Below are 18754 nucleotides of genomic sequence, written 5' to 3' on the forward strand. Positions count from 1 at the left end.
ATTTAATCTTGTCATGTGAAATCTTGAGCAGATCCATGGCGACCAAATTTGGATAGCAAGACAAAATTCTGCAGGCTACCATTTGAGTTCCTACTCATGTACCAATACATCTTCCGGTAGATTTGTAGTTGTACAAAACAACATTCCTGGCTAAGAAATATAAGTGCTGTGCAGCTTTGCACATGGCACCCGAAGAAGAAGAAGAATCAAATTTATAGCAAAATATTTATTAAAATATAAATTTACAAAACTAATATTAATAATACTTTCAAAAAACAATCAATTTTTCTGCTTATACCGGGTGGTGAATCGTAAAACGAGCCATAGGAAACTCAATGTAAAATTCTAAACTGTTGAATTCTTGCTTCCCTAATTATTTTACATCAAAAGTCATAAGAGAATATTTGTAGAGAATCGAAATCTGTGTTAAAATCAAAAGTTAAAATTGTTCTACGATTTAAATGCATTCCAAAATTTTGAAAAATATGATACATTTGCCACAGTAGGTATGTGTGTAAAAGTTAGGCCACACGTTACTATTTAACTGACAGTGCTCACACCACTGACTGAATAAAAAATCTTTATTATTAATACTTTCTCCGCAACTGAGGGTATCTTATTAACTGTATTGTTTTTAAACAATAAATGATAAAATAAAAATATTGACAGTTCAAAAATGTGAAAATAACTTCATTGTGACACATTAATGCACTGTGTGTGGCCTAATTTTGGGCTGTTGAAAAATGTATTACATTTCTACAAAATTTTGGAATATCTTTAATTCGTAGAACAATTTTAACAGTTGTTTTCAATACAGATTTCAATCATCTACAAATAGTTTCTAATGTCTTTTGATGTAAAATAATTAGGGAAGCAGGAATTCAACAGTTTAGAATTTTACATTGAGTTTCCTATGGCCCGTTTTCCAATTCACCACCCGGTACCTATGTAGATGTATTATTTGTGTCGAACGCTCTTTACAATTTTATCAATCTGGCGATTTCCACTGCGCACACACTGATCTGTTTTAACCACAGTGTAATCCTTGCAGTTTTTGAATATTCGTGTGGCGTCATCTAGAGCCTTGTCTGCCTCTCTTACCAAAACGGAACTGTATGCCTAAAGCAAAAATAATACATTGGTCTCTATCCGCAGTCTGAAGACCTCGTTACTATTCTACCTTGAGAACGGAAGTGTTAATGGACAAAAGCAAGTGTATTAAGCTAACAGTGCCTTTTATGTTCTTTTTGTTGATGTTTAGATGATTAGATGCTAGATGGACTAAGACATATCTATAATTTTGTTTATCAGGTTGGCAATATATGGAAAAGTTTTTTGGACATCCCACTTTTGTAACTTGTTGGTTATTTCACTCGTAGATTACACAGCGGGCATTGGAGCCTCTCTCTTTACTGGTGTATAATACAGCACACTAACCTGTTGGTTGTGCGCTGTTGTGTGAAACTGTTTCTTTGTCTATCTTGATGAAGATAAACGATAAATTCGCCATTTTGGCTTCGATAACGATTTCCTAAACCTATATCTATACCTATAAGAGGAATACGACAAGGATGTGTACTATCCCCTTTACTTTTTAATATGTGCTCAGAAGAGATGTTTAAAGAGGTACTAGAAGACATCAATAAGGAATATCAATTAAAGGAACATTAGTGAATAATCTCAGATATGCAGACTATACAATACTCCTTGCCGACAGCAGAGAATGGCTTCAATTTTAGGTTGATCGCACTAGGCAGTACTGCGAAAGGCATAGAATCTCTGAACACAAAAAGCAGCAATAATTATCGCCAGTGATATTGAAAAAATCTGCGTTAAAGGAAAAGCTTTAGAGAAAGTACCCACATACAATGTAGTGGTTTGAGGGTAACCCTCAAACCACACGGACCACGCTGCAGCGCTACGCTGTGGATCCACAAAAGTAGGTTACCGTGGGTTCTTATGCGAGCGACTGTGGCCGGCTACAAACGCTCGTGTGGGGTGCGCCGGCCACTCTACATAAGAGCCCACGGTAAATCATCGTCAGCCACTCTGTGGATCCACAGAGTAGCGCTGCAGCGTGGTCCGTGTGGTTTGGCTCTTATTTGGGATGGAAGCTAAATGAACAATGGAACCGCAGCATTGAAATAAAACGACGCATTGAAAGGGCCAGAAGCTCTTTCAATAAGAAGAAAGCAGCATTATGCAATGGAAAACTGATAATATGTAGAAATTAAAAGTGGAGTACTGAGATGCAACGCATTCTCTATCCTTTTATATGGAGTTGAAGCCTAGGCAATTACGGACACACTTGAAAAAAATACTTGCTAACTTTTAGGTCTAACAAACCTAACTAATTTTTCATTGTGATACACATTTTATAATGTGAATCTATGTAGTACAATATCTGTTTGTATTGATGTGAAGTGTTAAAGTTTGCCACTTCAAGAAATGTATGGTGGCTTGGTTAGAATTTTTACAGTTTGAACACGCTTTTCTTCCAGAGACAACAACAATATAACTGTATGATTATTAATAATTGTTAGTAGAAATAATGAACATAATAACCCTCGAGACAACGTACTCAAAATTTAAGCGAAAAATAGAAGAAATATATCAACAACATCTTAAGGTACGTATAGATATGCGCGCCGCGTGTGCGGTACGCGTTCGTGGCGAGTTCGTCAGATTAGTATGCGTTAGAACCTGTTTTCAAGTGGCACACAAACGGTGCGCAACCGATCCAACTTCTGTCGGCGCCAAGAACGCACGGCGTACACACGGCGCGTATATCTATACATACCTTTAGATGAATCCTAGTTCTTAGGTCTACACCTATGTAAAACTATAATAAACCAATTAAAAAAATAATGACGAAATCTAAAGGTTGATTCAGACTAACAGTCACGGTACGATCAGCTCACAGTCAAATTAGCGTCAAGTGAATCGGCAACCCATGCATACACATAGTCCAGGCAGACCACCGTCATGCGTCAGTCTAACGTGTGTCCCAAAAGTTTTGGCATAAAATATGTATCGGATTTTTTTAAGAAAACACTTTAAACACTAACTAGTTACCATAAATTACCACTCAATACTTAACTAAACAATACTATTGAATTATGTGAAGTGGATCATTATGCTCTATTTCTTCGAATATTGTTCATACTCTACTAGTCGGATCGATTTCTCTCAGTTTTTCGTAAATTCGCCGCCTTAACTGTTCTTCGAGCGAGAAGTAATCAACAATATCAGATATGCTAACGACACAGCCATTCTTGCAGAAAATTTAGAAGATCTCCAGACATTAATAAATCTAGTCAGTGAAACAAGTTAAGGTAGAGGCCTAAAAATCAATATTTCAAAGACAAAGTGGATGGCAGTTGGAAAGATAAATAATGTAGATCAATGTGTGCTTTCTCTTGATGGAGAGGAGATAGAACGGGTAAACCATTTTAAATACCTTGGCAGTTGGTTAAATGTAAATTGCGATTGTGATGAAGAGATAATAACCAGGATTGAAATATCACGTAAGGCTTTTATGACCTGGAAACCAGTTTTATGTAACCGAAGCCTGTCGATGAAGATTCACAAGAAGGTCCTAAAATGTTACGTGTGGTCTATATTATTGTATGGTTGTGAGACATGGACGTTAAAAACCACAATGCTAAATAAATTAGAAGAATTCGAATTGTGGTGCTATCTACGAATCCTAAAGATATCGTGGGTTTCGCACACTTCCAATGAAAATGTTCTCCAAATGATGAATTCAGGACGTCTGCTCATAAACATCATAAAGAGGAGAAAAACAGAATGTTTCGGCCATATAACTAGAGGGCCTAAATACCATCTACTTCGCCTTATAACACAAGGAAAAGTGGAGGGAGAGATGGATTGGTCGAAAGAAACTTTCATGGTTGCGTAATATTAAACAATGGTGTGGTTCCATGGTAGAAGAATTATTTCGCGCAGCAGCCGATAGAGAGCGGTTTCAGGAGCTTGTAAACATGATGACGGCCAACGTCTGAATACGGACTCGGCACCTGAAGAAGAAGAATTGTTCTTCATTTTGGGCAACCCACGTTCCAGGATAAACTTTCCTAGACAGTAACGCCCAAAAATCCTCTATTAGGCGAGCCCGCGGCTAGTTTGGAGGATTATCGTTTTTGGGAACAAAGGGTATGTGGTGTTGTCGAAGCCAGTTTTGCGTATCCCTTAAGTAATGGCATCAACGGCAACATCTTGGTATACAGAGGAGGTGCGGTCGAGAGTATTTGGTGCACTTATGTCTCGATATTTAAAACCATTCCTCCTTAATTCCAACGCTATTGTAACCTTAGAAGATCTGTATTGACGATCCAATATCCGAGTTAACATTCCAACCTGGTTTTTTGCTCTTATCGTCAATCTCTCTGACCTCTGTGCAGCAAATGCACGTGGTCTTCTACTTTTTGGTAGATTCAGACATGGTATTCCTTGCTCGCACTCCGTTCAGCGTGAAATGTTTTCATTCTCAAATATTCGAGAGATTCCAGCTTTGGGTACCCGCCCAACCAACTTGTAGATACTTTTTCTTATTTCTTGTTTACACGACACTTTAAAGCGGAAACTTTAATAATTTTCAACTGATAGCAGATAAACTAAACAAACTTTTGTTTCCAAAGGCAACTTTTTTAATTCCTCCGTTGTGGCGTTGAGCTAGGCAAACGGAGCGTTTAGTTAGTGGTCATCTAGGATTGCAAATCTCCTCGTCTTGTACGACTCTCGTCCCTTGCGATCGGTAGCGCACGAGAAAGTTAGAGTGAGAAGCACGTTTCCAGTCATGAAGGTAAGATTATTTTATTTGCTTCCTTCGATTTTTGTTGATTTTTACGCTAAATTACCTTTTAGTTTTATTTTAAGATCGGTGAATGTTATGTTCATTGATTGTAGTGCTAGTAGCTTTGTGGAAATATATTGTTTGTAATACAAGATTCTGAAAACATCGAACTTCTGTCTCTAGGTGTTTATTATAAAATTCGTTGGCGAAGTAGAAAAATACCGTCAATTGTATACATAATGCTCATTGTATACAAATTATACTAAAAATATAGCAATACCGTAATTTTCACAGATCGAAATAGTCGTTTTGGTTGATATATAAAAAATGCGTTCTTCCTGGTTGGAAAATGTGAGCAAACTGAATCGATTAGTGTGCGGAGAACAATCGCTTTGTGCTGCAGGGTTCGTACAAGATGAGCAAGACGCGCGAACTTCGGGACGTGTCTTCGATCGGCCCATGTGAGGACGGCCTGAGTGTACTGTGTCCGTGCGTGGGAGTTACCTCATTGTAAAATCACAGAAGCTATCTTGACTGTACCGTATGTAACGTGAACGTGTATGTAACGTGACGGCTGGTTTAAATCAACCTTTAAATTGGCACAGAAATTGTATACCCATAATGTCTATAATTGATCCCGTAAGCAACGTACAAACACCACACTTATTAAGCAAGACAAGACAAGCACATCGTCGCAAATATCCCAATTTAATGAACATATTTTACCTGGGTCCTGCGAGGAGCTGCATAACTTTGAGGAGCACTGTGCTGTGTATACGAAAACCCTCCGTAAGGTCCCTGAGATCCTTGATGGCCATGTCCACCGGGAGGAGCACCAGGAGCACTAGAATAGGGCTGCTGCGGACCTGAGGGATACGTGTTCGGAGGATACGAAGCCCCACCGCCGCCCGAATGATATCCCCCACTCGATGGCGGGTATCCTCCGCTAGACTGGGGTGGGGGATAGCCCCCGGGAACGGCGGGGGGATAGCCTGGCATGCTGGGAGGGTAAGTGGGCATTTGCATGGGTTGGGGCATTTGCATGGGCATGTTAGAGGGATAACCGAAAGCGTTAGGATTGAGTGGTGGGTAGGAAGGTGCTCCTCCTTGAGGGTGTTGGGGGTATGGGCTGGGTGCTCCCGGTGCTGATCCCTGAGAAAGGTTAAATAGTAAATTTAGTTTTGAATGTTATAAAAACCCAGTTAATAAAATAAAAGCTTGTCGTTTTCAACCAAGGGACTTTAAAATAGTAAAAATACAAAACAAATAGCTATTACAAATTTTGTTGTACTTCCTATCTTCGGTGGAGGGGAGTACACATTAAACATGGCGTGATAAGAAATGGTACACGACAATTAGACCGAAATCATTAGACCGAAAGCAGTAGACCGAACTCATTGGAACGAAAAGCACTTTATCGAAACCTCACTAGACCGAACAGCATTAGACCGAACAGCATTAGACCGAACAGCATTAGACCGAAATGGTACATAAATTAAAAAAGATTGCAGTAAATTATGCTAAGATTTTGTATATCAGTCTTTTTGTTTATTGTATTTTTGAAGTTATACTTCTTTACGGGCGTAATGACGGTGAAATTTTATATGGGAAAACCTAGCGACCGGGCGCATGCGCATTATAACTTTGTTCTGATTGGATGTTCAAATGACATGACAAAAATTATCCAATATGGCAGCTGTGGCACAGCTGTGGGACTGTGCATGGTTTGGTTATAATGTATGCTTGTTGCGTTTTAAAATTTGTAGGAAGAGAAACAACAAACAAAAAGTTAGTTAATGGTTATACTGCCTTTTTAAATAGTTTTCATATTATAGTTTTGGACTTATTTACATAGAAGAGATGATTGTTGCATGCCAATGTGAAAGCTCATCAAACTGTGCCTAGTATGAGTGCCGCAGATCTCGCTTATTCAAAGCTAAAGAATCTTTCACTGGTAAGTGTTTTATAAATAGTTGATCAAATTTTGTTATGATATTTGAACATAGCCACTTTGCACGACGCAAGTGATTGCGAAATTTATTAGTCGTTATACGGGCTCCGATACCTACCTTGAACCTACCAAAATACATAAGTAGTATGTAATACTTTTATTTACATAATTTGATTACCATCAAAATTTCTATCAATATTCATCTAATATATTGTCTTCTTATTCTATGTTTTGTTGTATTTTTTCAATTCTAAATCATTTCAATTCAAAATCAAAATAATTTGATTTACATAAGTTAAAAATGTCAAAAGGTTAATCTGTTTAGTTAGACGATCTTCGCACATAATGACAAGCTGTCTCTGTGGCGAAGTTTTAATGCGGCTGAATCCCAATACAACGCAAATACCAGCCGCGTAGTAAGTTGGTTCGAATCCCAATAGAAACTTTTATTTTTTTATTTTTTTTTATACATTTTATGATTGTAAGTATATTTATTATATAATTTTATTTTCAGAAAATACGTATTTAGTTAAAAATTTTTCCGACAATTAATGTTCAGAAATCATTTGTGGCATTTTTAATGTGTTTTTTGGCACTGTTTTAATAAAAATGTTTGAGAAGTAGTAAGTATAAATTAATTTAATATTTAAATAAAATATAAATAAAAAGTATATTAATTTCGTTTATAATCATATAATCATATAATAGAAGTATAACTTCTTACGTGCGTACAAAGTACACACACATTCTTTTTTTGTATTATTTTATATATAGACTGTGTAAATTGTTACTGTGTACAGTCTGTTATGAAATAATTTTCATCCGTTAAACAAATTAGTGAAGGTAAAAATAAATTAAGGGTAGAGTGACGTAAACACCATTTTTACTGTTTGTAATAACTAGCCAAATAATATTTAGTAAAAATTACATTTGTATTATCTCTTTTACTGCGACAAGTAAAAGATAAAGAAAAAAATAAACAAAAAACAACCTCTAAACTCGCCACTACTTTGTGCTGCCAGTCTTAAGCCTGGATAAAGGGTGAAGGGAGGTTGATGCTACCCTTGCTCAGATTACAATCATGATTGATCACCCTGTATTATGTACCTAATGCTTTTCGGTCTCCTACTGTTCGGTCTAGTGAGGTTTCGGTAAAGTGCTTTTCGGTCTACTGCTTTCGGTCTAATGATTTCGGCTTCTTTACAGTAAATCATAAGAAATAGGTAAAAATAGCATTTAATGTGAACATAGCTACTACATAGGTAGAGAAACCAACTCGCCACTAGATCATTCAAAAGAAAATAAAAGGTGCATTCAGATAGCAAGAGCAGGATTATAAATATACGAAAAATGAGGTGTCATCCAAAGCTGACTATCCATACGACTCACAATTTTGACTGGGCATTTCTCTTCTATTATCTAATATCTAATTACAGCTTAAACTTAAGTAAAACATTCAAAAAAGAAAACTTAGATCGGAAAAAAATATCGTGGTTGTTTATTATAACAGAATGGACAAATACTAGCACTAAAAAGTACCTTATACATAATATATAGACCTCAATGGAAACGAATTTACTATAATGATCACTATCCTCAACAGAGATAGGAATCTACACCATCGGCAGTAAACGAGGCTCTGAGAGGCACACCAACAAGAGCTATGGAGGCTCTACTGGACCTCCCTCTGACAATTTTTTTAGTGACATTATTGGGTGTGAATCTTTGTTTTGAGTTTCTTCTTCTTCTTATACTTGTAGATCTGTCGATCTGTTAATTCCGACGTTGAAGTATTTCTTGAGAGGTAGACAGCCAGCTAGCTCTCCATCTTTTTGGTTGTCTTCCTGGTGGACGCTTGCCAGCTGGTTTTCCTTCTAGCGCAATTCATGGTAGTCTGTGCTCCTTCATTCTATTTACATGACCTCTTGGTCCTTGCCTGCCCGATCTTACTACATCTTGCACGTCACAATGTTCACTGATGATGTTGTTTCGTATTCTATGCCTTCTTGTCCTCCCTGCTATTGCTCTTAGTGTCTTCATTTCGGCTGTTCGTAACAAGGTTTTTGGTTTTATTGGTGTCTTCTCTTGATTCAATACCATAGGTCATAACAGGTCTGATACAAGTTTTATAAATTCTAACTTTGCTAATGTTGAATGGGTTACATATGTGAGTTCATTTTAAATGAAGTAAAGAAAGACAGACGTACTCACAATCATTTATTTTCACTACGACAACAAACAAATACATACGGTTGCACACCCATGAGCAAACAAGTACTCATAAGCCCGCACACGCATGTAAATGCATGAGGTTTATGAATATTTGTTAAAATTTGATCTACTTACATGCCGTTGCAAGGGATGATTTGTAAGGTCATCAGTAACATGATTTCAAGTCCATATTATGCTAGCAGGATAACTAGGTAAAGGACTGGGTAAGCGGACATGCTTAGGAGGTTAACACACATTATATCGGGATAGTTCTTGAAGGTAGAAATTATAGAAGAAAAAAAAGGAAGATAATAATATATTACACTGTGTGTTAACCTACGAAGCTTGTCCGCCTACCCAGTCATTTACCTAGTTATCCTGCTAGCATAATCTGGACTTGAAATCATGTTACTGATGACCTTACAAATCATCCCTTCCAACGGCATGTAAGTAGATCAAATTTTAACAAATATTCATAAACCTCATGCATTTACATGCGTGTGCGGGCTTATGGGTACTTGTTTGCTCATGGGTGTGCAAGCGTATGTATTTGTTTGTTGTTCTAAAATGTCAACATTTACATATAGTTCAGTGCGCATCTGTTTTGAGATGGACGTTGAGAGGTGACTCAAATTTTTTTGCAGAAATTGCTTGAAAATAACTCAAATAATAATATTTGAGTTATCCTCCCTCTCAAAAAGGTCCGGAACATTGTTTAAATAATCAAAATGTCAAAATATGAAGGAAAAATTCGATTTTTTTATTGGTTTTTTGATTATAACTTTAAAACTATTCACTTTTGAGAAAAGTTGTATTGACATAAAAGTTGCGTAATTAAATTTCCTACAATATAGAATTGGTTAAAAATTTAAAAAAATGGTCACCCTTGTTTCAAAATAGCAATAATTGCGAAAAAAAAAAACATACAAAAACAAGTATTCGCATTTTACGTTTTTCAACCATTTATGCTACACTTAGGACGTTTATATTTTACCCAGAAAAACTTAATGATATATTAAAACAACACTGAAAATTTCATTAAGATCGGTTTAATAGATATTGCAAAATAAATTTTTCAATTTAGCTTTCGCAAAAAAAATTCATTTTTTTTTAATGTTGCAGGACTGAAAATAAAGCAGATAGCAAGTTGAATTATTTTTTTGCTTATAGAAGTGTACTGTACCTTTCATTTGCAATTTGCATAATTAAAATCGGTTAATTACCACAACGCCAGGAAATTTTTTTAAATAAATATTAATTTTTGGTGCTACGCGCAGGACAGCGGTGTTCGATTCACACAAGTTGATTTCCACCAAAATTTCTTCCAATCTTTATCCAATATATTATTTTCTTATTCTATATTTTGTTGTATTTTAATATTTTAATTCCACAAAAATCAAACTAATTTTATTATTGTTTGTGAAATATTGTTTAAACAATTGCATATGTTTAAAAATAATAAACTTTTATTCTCTAAGTTAAAATATATGAACAAAGAAAGTTTTTGCTAAAAAAAAGTGTTATTTCAAAGGATAGAGTATGTGTTTTTATTTTGCAATAAACAAATTTATTTATTTATATCGAAATGTAATAAAAATTAAAATGTATCAATCATTATCAAAGGTCATTGGAATGCCCAATCAGAGCAAACTATCCGCTGTCCTGCGCGTAGCACCAATAATTAATGTTTATTTAAAAAAAATCCTGACGCCGTGGTAGTTAATCGATTTTAATTTTGCAAATTGTAAATGAGAGGTACAGTACACTTTTATACGCAAAAAAAATTCAACTTGCTATCTGCTTTATTTTCAGTCCTGTAACATTTTGAAAAAATGAATTTTTTTTGCGAAAGCTGGATTGCAAAATTTATTTTGCAAAATCTAGTGAATCGATCTTAATTAAATTTACAGTATTATTTTACTGTATCATATCGTTTTTCTGGGTGAAATATGAAGGTCCTAAGTGTAGCATAAATGGTTGAAAAACGTAAAATGCGAATACTTGTTTTTGTATGTTTTTTCGCAATTATTGCTATTTTGCAACAAGGGTGACTATTTTTTAAATTTTTAACCAATTCTATATTGTAGGAAATTTAATTATGCAACTTTTATGTCAGTACAACTTTTCTCGGAAATGAATATTTTTAAAGTTATAATCAAAAAACGAAGAAAAAAATTGAATTATTCCTTCATTTTTTGACATTTTGATTATTTAAACAATGTTCCGGACGTTTTTGAGACGGAGGATAACTCAAATATTATTATTTGAGTTATTTTGAAGCAATTTCTGCAAAAAAATTTGAGTCACCTCTCAACGTCCAAATGTACTAATATTTTTACAGGTGCGCACTGGTCTAACACTTTTCAAAATTTTGGCTTTCTATCAGCATCTGCCGTACAACCAGACACTGTTCTAACTCTGGTTTTCTTTAACTGTAGCATTTAATCACTTGTAACGCTGACCTGAAGATGATCTGTATATTGTAGAGATCGAAACCGGTCGTCGTAGTGAAAATAAATGATTGTGAGTACGTCTGTCTTTCTTTACTTCATCTAACTTTGCTGTCCATTCTCATATATGGGTTATTCAAGACCACATCTCTCAAACATCCGGACAAGACAGCGGCCTTGTTTATTTGTCCTCTTAGGTCTCTGGCTGGATCCTGATAACTGATAAATCTACACCTAGATGGGTACTGGTTTAGCTCTTCTATGGGTTGTACTGTTGAACTGTCTTTTGAGTTTATTCCTCCTATTTAAAAAAATGAGCCATAGATGATTTTCTCTAGAACTTTCCTCTCGAACAATTCTCTTCTAACATTAGGAAGAAGTAGACCTAATCTGGCATGAAAATAGCAAGTGTGGTCATCTTTGGAGGAACTTCGTCAAAACAATGGTTTTTTTAAAACAAAATATATATTCAACTGTGATTCAAATCCAGAAAACCGGGAAAATCACATCTAACTTCCTCTGAAACCTCAAAGCTCTAATCCAATATATAGTCACCATAATAATAGATGTTATATTCATATTATTTTATAAATACATTATAATATAGGTAATTGGTCTGACCTTCCAATTGACCAACAATAGATATGTATTGACTTTATTTTTAAATAGTGAATGTTTTCGGTCTATAAATAAAACTGAATCCATTTTACTCGGAACTTTCACGGCGTTTTCAGGACAGAATATAAAAATTATGAGGCTCCGAGTATCTCTCAGAAACTGGGATAACAACCGGACAGTTAGATAAACACAATGATAGACGAAAAAAATCAATATTCTAGATACTGGGACGAACAAAGGACATATCAGTTTTATGTCATTATTGATCTGTTTCTAATTCATTTTAAATTTATGTTTGTAATGTTCTATATTTAGATTGTTGAATAGGTTAGTATGTAGTTGTTTAACTTATGAGTGATAGTAAATGAATGGAATTTAGATTTGGAACAAAAATTGGCCATTGATTGTATATACGAGCTACAAACTCTACAATTATTATATTCAGACAAACTAAAATACATGCATAATTCAGATAGTCGACAATACAATGTAATTAGTTAATTACTAATAATTAAATCTCGGATTATAGACAAAATAATTTTTTGCACTTCTGCACTTTGCATTTTTTTGCATATTCCGCCTATTTGTGCTTTTTTTTAACTTGTATGCTACTACCCATGATATTATTCATATTACTAAATTTTTCTATAATAAAATTTTGGGCCAATAATAAAATATCTATAGTTTGTTTACACTAGACTCTGTTTTTAAACCAGGAGGAGTAATTCAAATTTACCGCGCCGTAATGCTTGTTTGTAATTGGTCCAACCTCAGGCAAGTTTACTCCACTGTTATGCAATTTTGACACTAATGACATTTATGAAAATATGTTAGGCATTTCATAGGTTAATTAAGTTATATCAGTGATTTATTGTTTTCAGCGTTATTCTTTTCATTTTTAGTTTTTTAGTCTGCTTTTATATAGAAAACAGTTGTTTAGAACAGGGTAAAAGCTCAAGTTGGCATTATGTCACTTTTGTTTCTTGTGATACCCTGTAAGTACTCACAATTTTGCATGAAAATTGATTCAGGTTCAACGAAATCTGAGGTGAAAACCTTCAGTAACTGCACCATTATGAAAAAAATCAATTTTAAAAATAACTAAACTTTTGGTGTGTTTCACTGTTATTTATAAATCATACAAATATCAAAAAGTTCAGTGATCATTTGATAAACCTTGGCCGTATTGTAGTTAGAGGTCGTTATGTTGACCTTCTTCGTAGATTTTACAAATTCGTTACAGAAATTTAACATGATTAGTAAATTACACCGGTTTTTCTTGCCACAAAACAAAAATTTCGATAACTGTGTGGTTAGATTTCATAGCATGGCGTTGATTAGATATCTAATGAGGAAAGAAAAAGTACAAATGGATGCATAGTTATTTAAAATACAGAAAGCAAAACGTATTTAGAACTATTTTTACGCACTTTTACAAAACTTAGAAATAGACATAACGAAATCTTATACAGTAAAAAAGGAATCAAACGATTGAAGATATATGTAGGGACATTGACAAAAACATAGCACAGCAGATGCAATATTAAAACAAATGCGTCAACTAAACACTTTACCAGGGCATTTAGGAAAAAATTAGGTAATCGATTTTTAAATACAGTAGCTTTTGACTTGCAACTTTTTGCATTGTGTTCAGGATGATGTCAGGAGAAAAATATGTAGGAAAAAAATGGGTTTAAATGCTTAATTGCATTTACAGTGCACAAAACGAACCCAAAAGAGCATATACATGTCAAAATAAGTATATTAAGGGCAGATTTTGTTACTCAGGGGTTTCTGGGATCGCTTAACATGAATACGTCATCAGAACCACCCCCGGAATACCTGGTTCCCAGGGTCACTACTGAGGCACGTCATCTTCTGGGGATTTTCGGCATTAAATTGTCTGTCCGATTGAAAACGACTAAGTACCTTTTAACGCCTTTTTCAGTAGCCCAAAGATGTGAAAATCTCACAGCAATAAATCGGGACTGCTTGGATGCTCTAATATTCTCGATCTCTTTTATTGTAGCTTCTATTTCAATACTTTAGTAACCTGACACCGTGCATTTTCGTGCAGAAAAGTGGCAGTACGTGAGAGCTTTCCTGGACGTCTTCGTCTTATTGCTTGATGGAGCTTGTTCAAAGTTTCATTATACAGGTTTGCGTTGATATGAACTATGAACTTCTTCTTCTTTTGCCCTTTAATTCGTCCAATTCTGAACATAGGCTTCCCCCAGTTTCCTCCATTCGCTTCTGTTTAGTGCTTTCTGTTTCCAGTGCGTTCCTCCTATCTTTTTAATGTCGTCTCCCCATCTCATCTGAGGTCGTCCTCTTGCTCTCTTTCCTGTCCATGGTCTCCATTGTTGTATCGTGCTATTCCACCTATTGTCCGTTTGTCTAGCGTTATGACCTGCGAAGCTCCATTTTAGCCTGGTTATATGTTGACCTGCGTCTTTGACTTTTGTTCTATTTCTGACCCAGTTGTTTTGCTTTTTGTCTGTCAATTTTACTCCTAACATTGCTCTCTCCATGGCTCTTTGTGTCTTTATTATTTTATCCATGTTTGCCTTGGTCAACGTCCATGTTTGGCATGCGTATGTGAGAATTGGGAGTTTGCACTGGTCAAACACTCTTGTTTTTAAGTATTGTTGTATTTTTTTATTCTTTAGGACCCATTTTAATTTTCCAAATCCTGCCCAGGCTAATCTGACCCTTCTTTTTACCTCCGCTGTTTGGTTTTCCTTATTTATTTTTATAATCTGTCCCAAATATATATAATCATTAACCGCTTCTATTGTGGTGTCGTTTAGTATTACGTTTCTATTGTCTTGTGTGTTTGTCATTGTTTTTGTTTTGGCAAAATTCATTTTTAGACCTATTTGTTCGGATTCATTTGCTAGTTCGGTTAGCATGGTTTGTATTTCTTCAAAACTTGATGCTATGACTACTACATCGTCTGCATATCTTAGGTGGTTTAGTTTCTTTCCATTTATGTTTATTCCCATGTTTGTGCACTAGGTAGGAACTCTGAACTAGGTGATGTAAACTATATGAGCAAGGGTCCTTTATGGTTCAAAAAAAATTGTTTCTTTTTACCACACGCTGATTACGTTTGGACGGATTCTTAAGAACAAACGCCATTTTAAGGGAATGAGTACGTACTTTCAGCTGCAATGCTATTCAAATGAGGACTCATTTATTTCGAATCCTGAGAAAACTAATAAGTATTTTTGAAAAATTTAAACGCAGAATGAAAGATTACGTTCTTACCGAGGGCCGAATGTCCCTGAAAACTTCTATAATGTTTATTTTAATAAATTACAGGGGTGAAAAACTAAGAGAAAATGTAGTGTGATTTTTAATTTCAAATATCTCATTCAAAAGAAACGTTTTACTTATTGGGACCGTGCAAGTTTGGCAAAGCGACCTCTATTTCTACGCTCTGTACTTTTATTCGCACTTTTAATTATATTGGCCAATTATATTAGTCCTGGTTGCCGGATAATTGTCAAGGCCATAGTCCAAAAAAATAATAAGAAGAAAAAATAAGATGCAGGTTATGTTATGCAAACGTAAACAATTGTATGTAGTAAATAACATTAGTTATTAAAATGCAGTACTGCAAGCAAAATACAATTAATTAATTTTACCTTTATATAATAATTGCATATCATATTAATATTGTGGAGCAATATATAATTTTTCTGCTTCAATGACAGAAGGTATGAAATATACGTCAATTTGACAATTTCAATTGACAATATGAATTATTTAAGATAGTTGCAATATGTCTCCGCGACTCGCGCACGGTCGTTTCTCGTTTCCCTTCCAAGTACTTGCACACCGCGAATTCTAAGGGACTTTCGGCCCTCGATAATAATTTAGTCTTTAATTCTGCGTTTAAATTTTTTAAAAATATTTATTAGTTTTTCAGGATTAAAAAAAATGGACACCATGCCCGTGGTGATATTTTCCAAATCGAACATTCGCTATCTTTGTCATACAACGCACTGGGTCAAATAGACTATGATGACAAGACAGTGACAGTTTTAAATATTTGACATGGCATCGGGAATATTTTGAATTGTTGATTAAATAATATTCATAGTGTATTTGATAAATAATTGATTTAAGACGTGAACTTAATAAAAATATATTTATTGTTTATTATTTATGGAAGATCCAAGCAGAGCATACATCAGGATATATTCTGTGATCCAAGTTTTTTTGTTAAAGATGTTTAAAATTGTAGGCGTTCCATAGTAACAATATAATATTAAAAAATCACTTAAACACTTTTCCTCTTTTCTCGATTGAGTATTAATTTTTGTTGTACATATAAATTATTACAATCACTGAATAGATAGGTAGTGAACAAATTATCAGATTTATTAACTGAATTAATAATTTGCAATTATACAATAGATAACAGTTATCCAAGAACATTCAAAAGCCATCTCTTATTAAAAGTCAATCAAAAGCCATCTCTAAAGTTAATGATGACATTGTCAAGTATTCTTGTTCTCATGATCATTTTTCAGTGCGTCACAATTTTTCGATTTCTTTCTAATGCATTAAGTTAGATGAGACGGAAAAAGCGGTAGCTCCGTGATTAAACACAAAAATAATGCAGCATTACAATGGTTATAATACATAAGATGTCTATTCCTAACCTACCTTTGATTCGTTGATATTTAGAATGCGCGTTTTTTCTAGTCAATCAAATACACGTATTACGAACATTTGACAAAAACTTCGTCCATTTTGGCCATTTTTTAGAGGTGTCAAAGAGTCAAGTGACGGTTATTATTCAGGTCAGTATTTTGTGTACCTGTCATTTTGAAATTTCGAATTCGACTTCACTTGTGTTTCACAACGTCTTTGTGCATTATCTTGTGTTTTGGTTTAGAATTTAGTTCGTTAAAAGTTAGTCATTGGCGTGAGGAGACTAGAGACATTCGATTTGTACCGAAGAGTGCTAAATATCTCATGAGTAGATAGAATAGCCAACGTGGAGGTGATGAGACTTACGCATAAGGAACGAGAACTAATAAATAAGAAGAAAACTGAGATATATGGGACATGTGATGAGAGATGTATATCTAATACTCCAGGTCATTATGCAAGAAAAAGATCCATAGTAAGGAGACGTAACTCATGGCTGAAGAACCTTAGGAACTGGTTTGGATGTAATAACAGTGAATTATTTAGAGCCGCTGTTTCAGAAATAAAGATCTCTCTGATGATTGCTAACTTTTGAAGCGGAGACAGCACCTAGAGAAGAAGATAAAACACAGTTTATGGATAGTTTTGTGTCATTTTTTAATGTTTCCATATTTATAAATTTAATTAACAATATTGTTTACTTTTTAATTTTATTCCCCTTCATAAAAAATACCTACATGTTAACATATTGTGTAAAAATCAAATCTACTAAATTATTAATTAGTTTAATTCCACAAGCTTTTCACCTATGGCTAAGTACGATTGTGGCATCTGTCAGATTCGTCAATAATTACATGAAATAAGTCTCGACACACCCAATACAGTATATGACGTCATAATTAATGACGCACTGAAAAATGATCATGAGAACAAGAATAGAATGACATTCTAGTAATGTTTACATATCCATACCAGTGTGAATTTTACTACAAGTAATTTGCCGTGTAAAGACAGAAAAAGTAGGAATAGCCGTAAAATATTTGCGAATTACGTACGGATAGCCTTGGGTCAAAATACTTAAAATCATAGTCAAATACAAATGACAGGAACTGATCAGTGTGACGTTTACAAACATAACTAACATTGCAGGATATTCTTGTTCTCATTAATTATGACGTCATCTACTGTATTGGCTGTGTCGAGACTTATTTCATGTAATTATTGACGAATCTGACAGATGCCACAATCGTACTTAGCCATAGGTGAAAAGCTTGTGGAATTAGTAATTTAGTAGATTTGATTTTTACACAATATGTTAACATGTAGGTATTTTTTATAAAGGGGAATAGAATTAAAAAGTAAACAATATTGTTAATTAAATTTATAAATATGGAAACATTAAAAAATGACACAAAACTATCCATAAACTGTGTTTTTATCTTCTTCTCTAGGTGCTGTCTTCTCTTCAAAAGTTAGCAATCATCAGAGAGATCTTTATTTCTGAAACAGCGGCTCTAAATAATTCATTGTTATTACATCCAAACCAGTTCCTAAGGTTCTTCAGCCATGAGTTACGTCTCCTTACTATGGATCTTTTTCTTGCATAATGACCTGGAGTATTAGATATACATCTCTCATCACATGTCCCATATATCTCAGTTTTCTTCTTATTTGTTAGTTCTCGTTCCTTATGCGTAAGTCTCATTACCTCCACGTTGGCTATTCTATCTACTCATGAGATATTTAGCACTCTTCGGTACATCTCGAATGTCTCTAGACTTCTCACGTCAATGACTAACTTTTAACGAACTAAATTCTAAACCAAAACACAAAATAATGCACAAAGACGTTGTGAAACACAAGTGAAGTCGAATTCGGAATTTCAAAATGACAGGTACACAAAATACCATGGAATGGCCCCGTCCCATTCCAACAGTGAAGCGAGATAGGCGCCAACATACAAGAGAGAGGTTCTAGCACTTCTAGAGAGACATGAGAGAGACAGAGAATTTTCAGGTAAAATTTGCTACAACTACAACGCAC

At 34.6% G+C, this 18754-nt stretch overlaps 1 protein-coding gene across 5 annotated transcripts in view; it reads right to left on the reverse strand.

Moving 5' to 3' along the window:
- The window catches only part of LOC126881707 (annexin B9-like), a 110460-nt gene that overhangs the window by 62546 nt on the left and 29160 nt on the right, over positions 1-18754 (reverse strand). For 3 of the 5 annotated variants that reach the window (XM_050646122.1, XM_050646123.1, XM_050646121.1), the window contains exon 3: positions 5543-5968. The exons of the other annotated variants lie outside the window; for them this stretch is intronic. In XM_050646122.1, the coding sequence (XP_050502079.1) occupies positions 5543-5968 (426 nt within the window). The remainder of the gene's footprint in view (positions 1-5542; positions 5969-18754) is intronic. 5 annotated transcript variants of the gene reach the window in all.

This window comes from Diabrotica virgifera, chromosome 3 (assembly GCF_917563875.1).
Source record: "Diabrotica virgifera virgifera chromosome 3, PGI_DIABVI_V3a".
Taxonomy (NCBI): Eukaryota; Metazoa; Arthropoda; class Insecta; order Coleoptera; family Chrysomelidae; genus Diabrotica; species Diabrotica virgifera.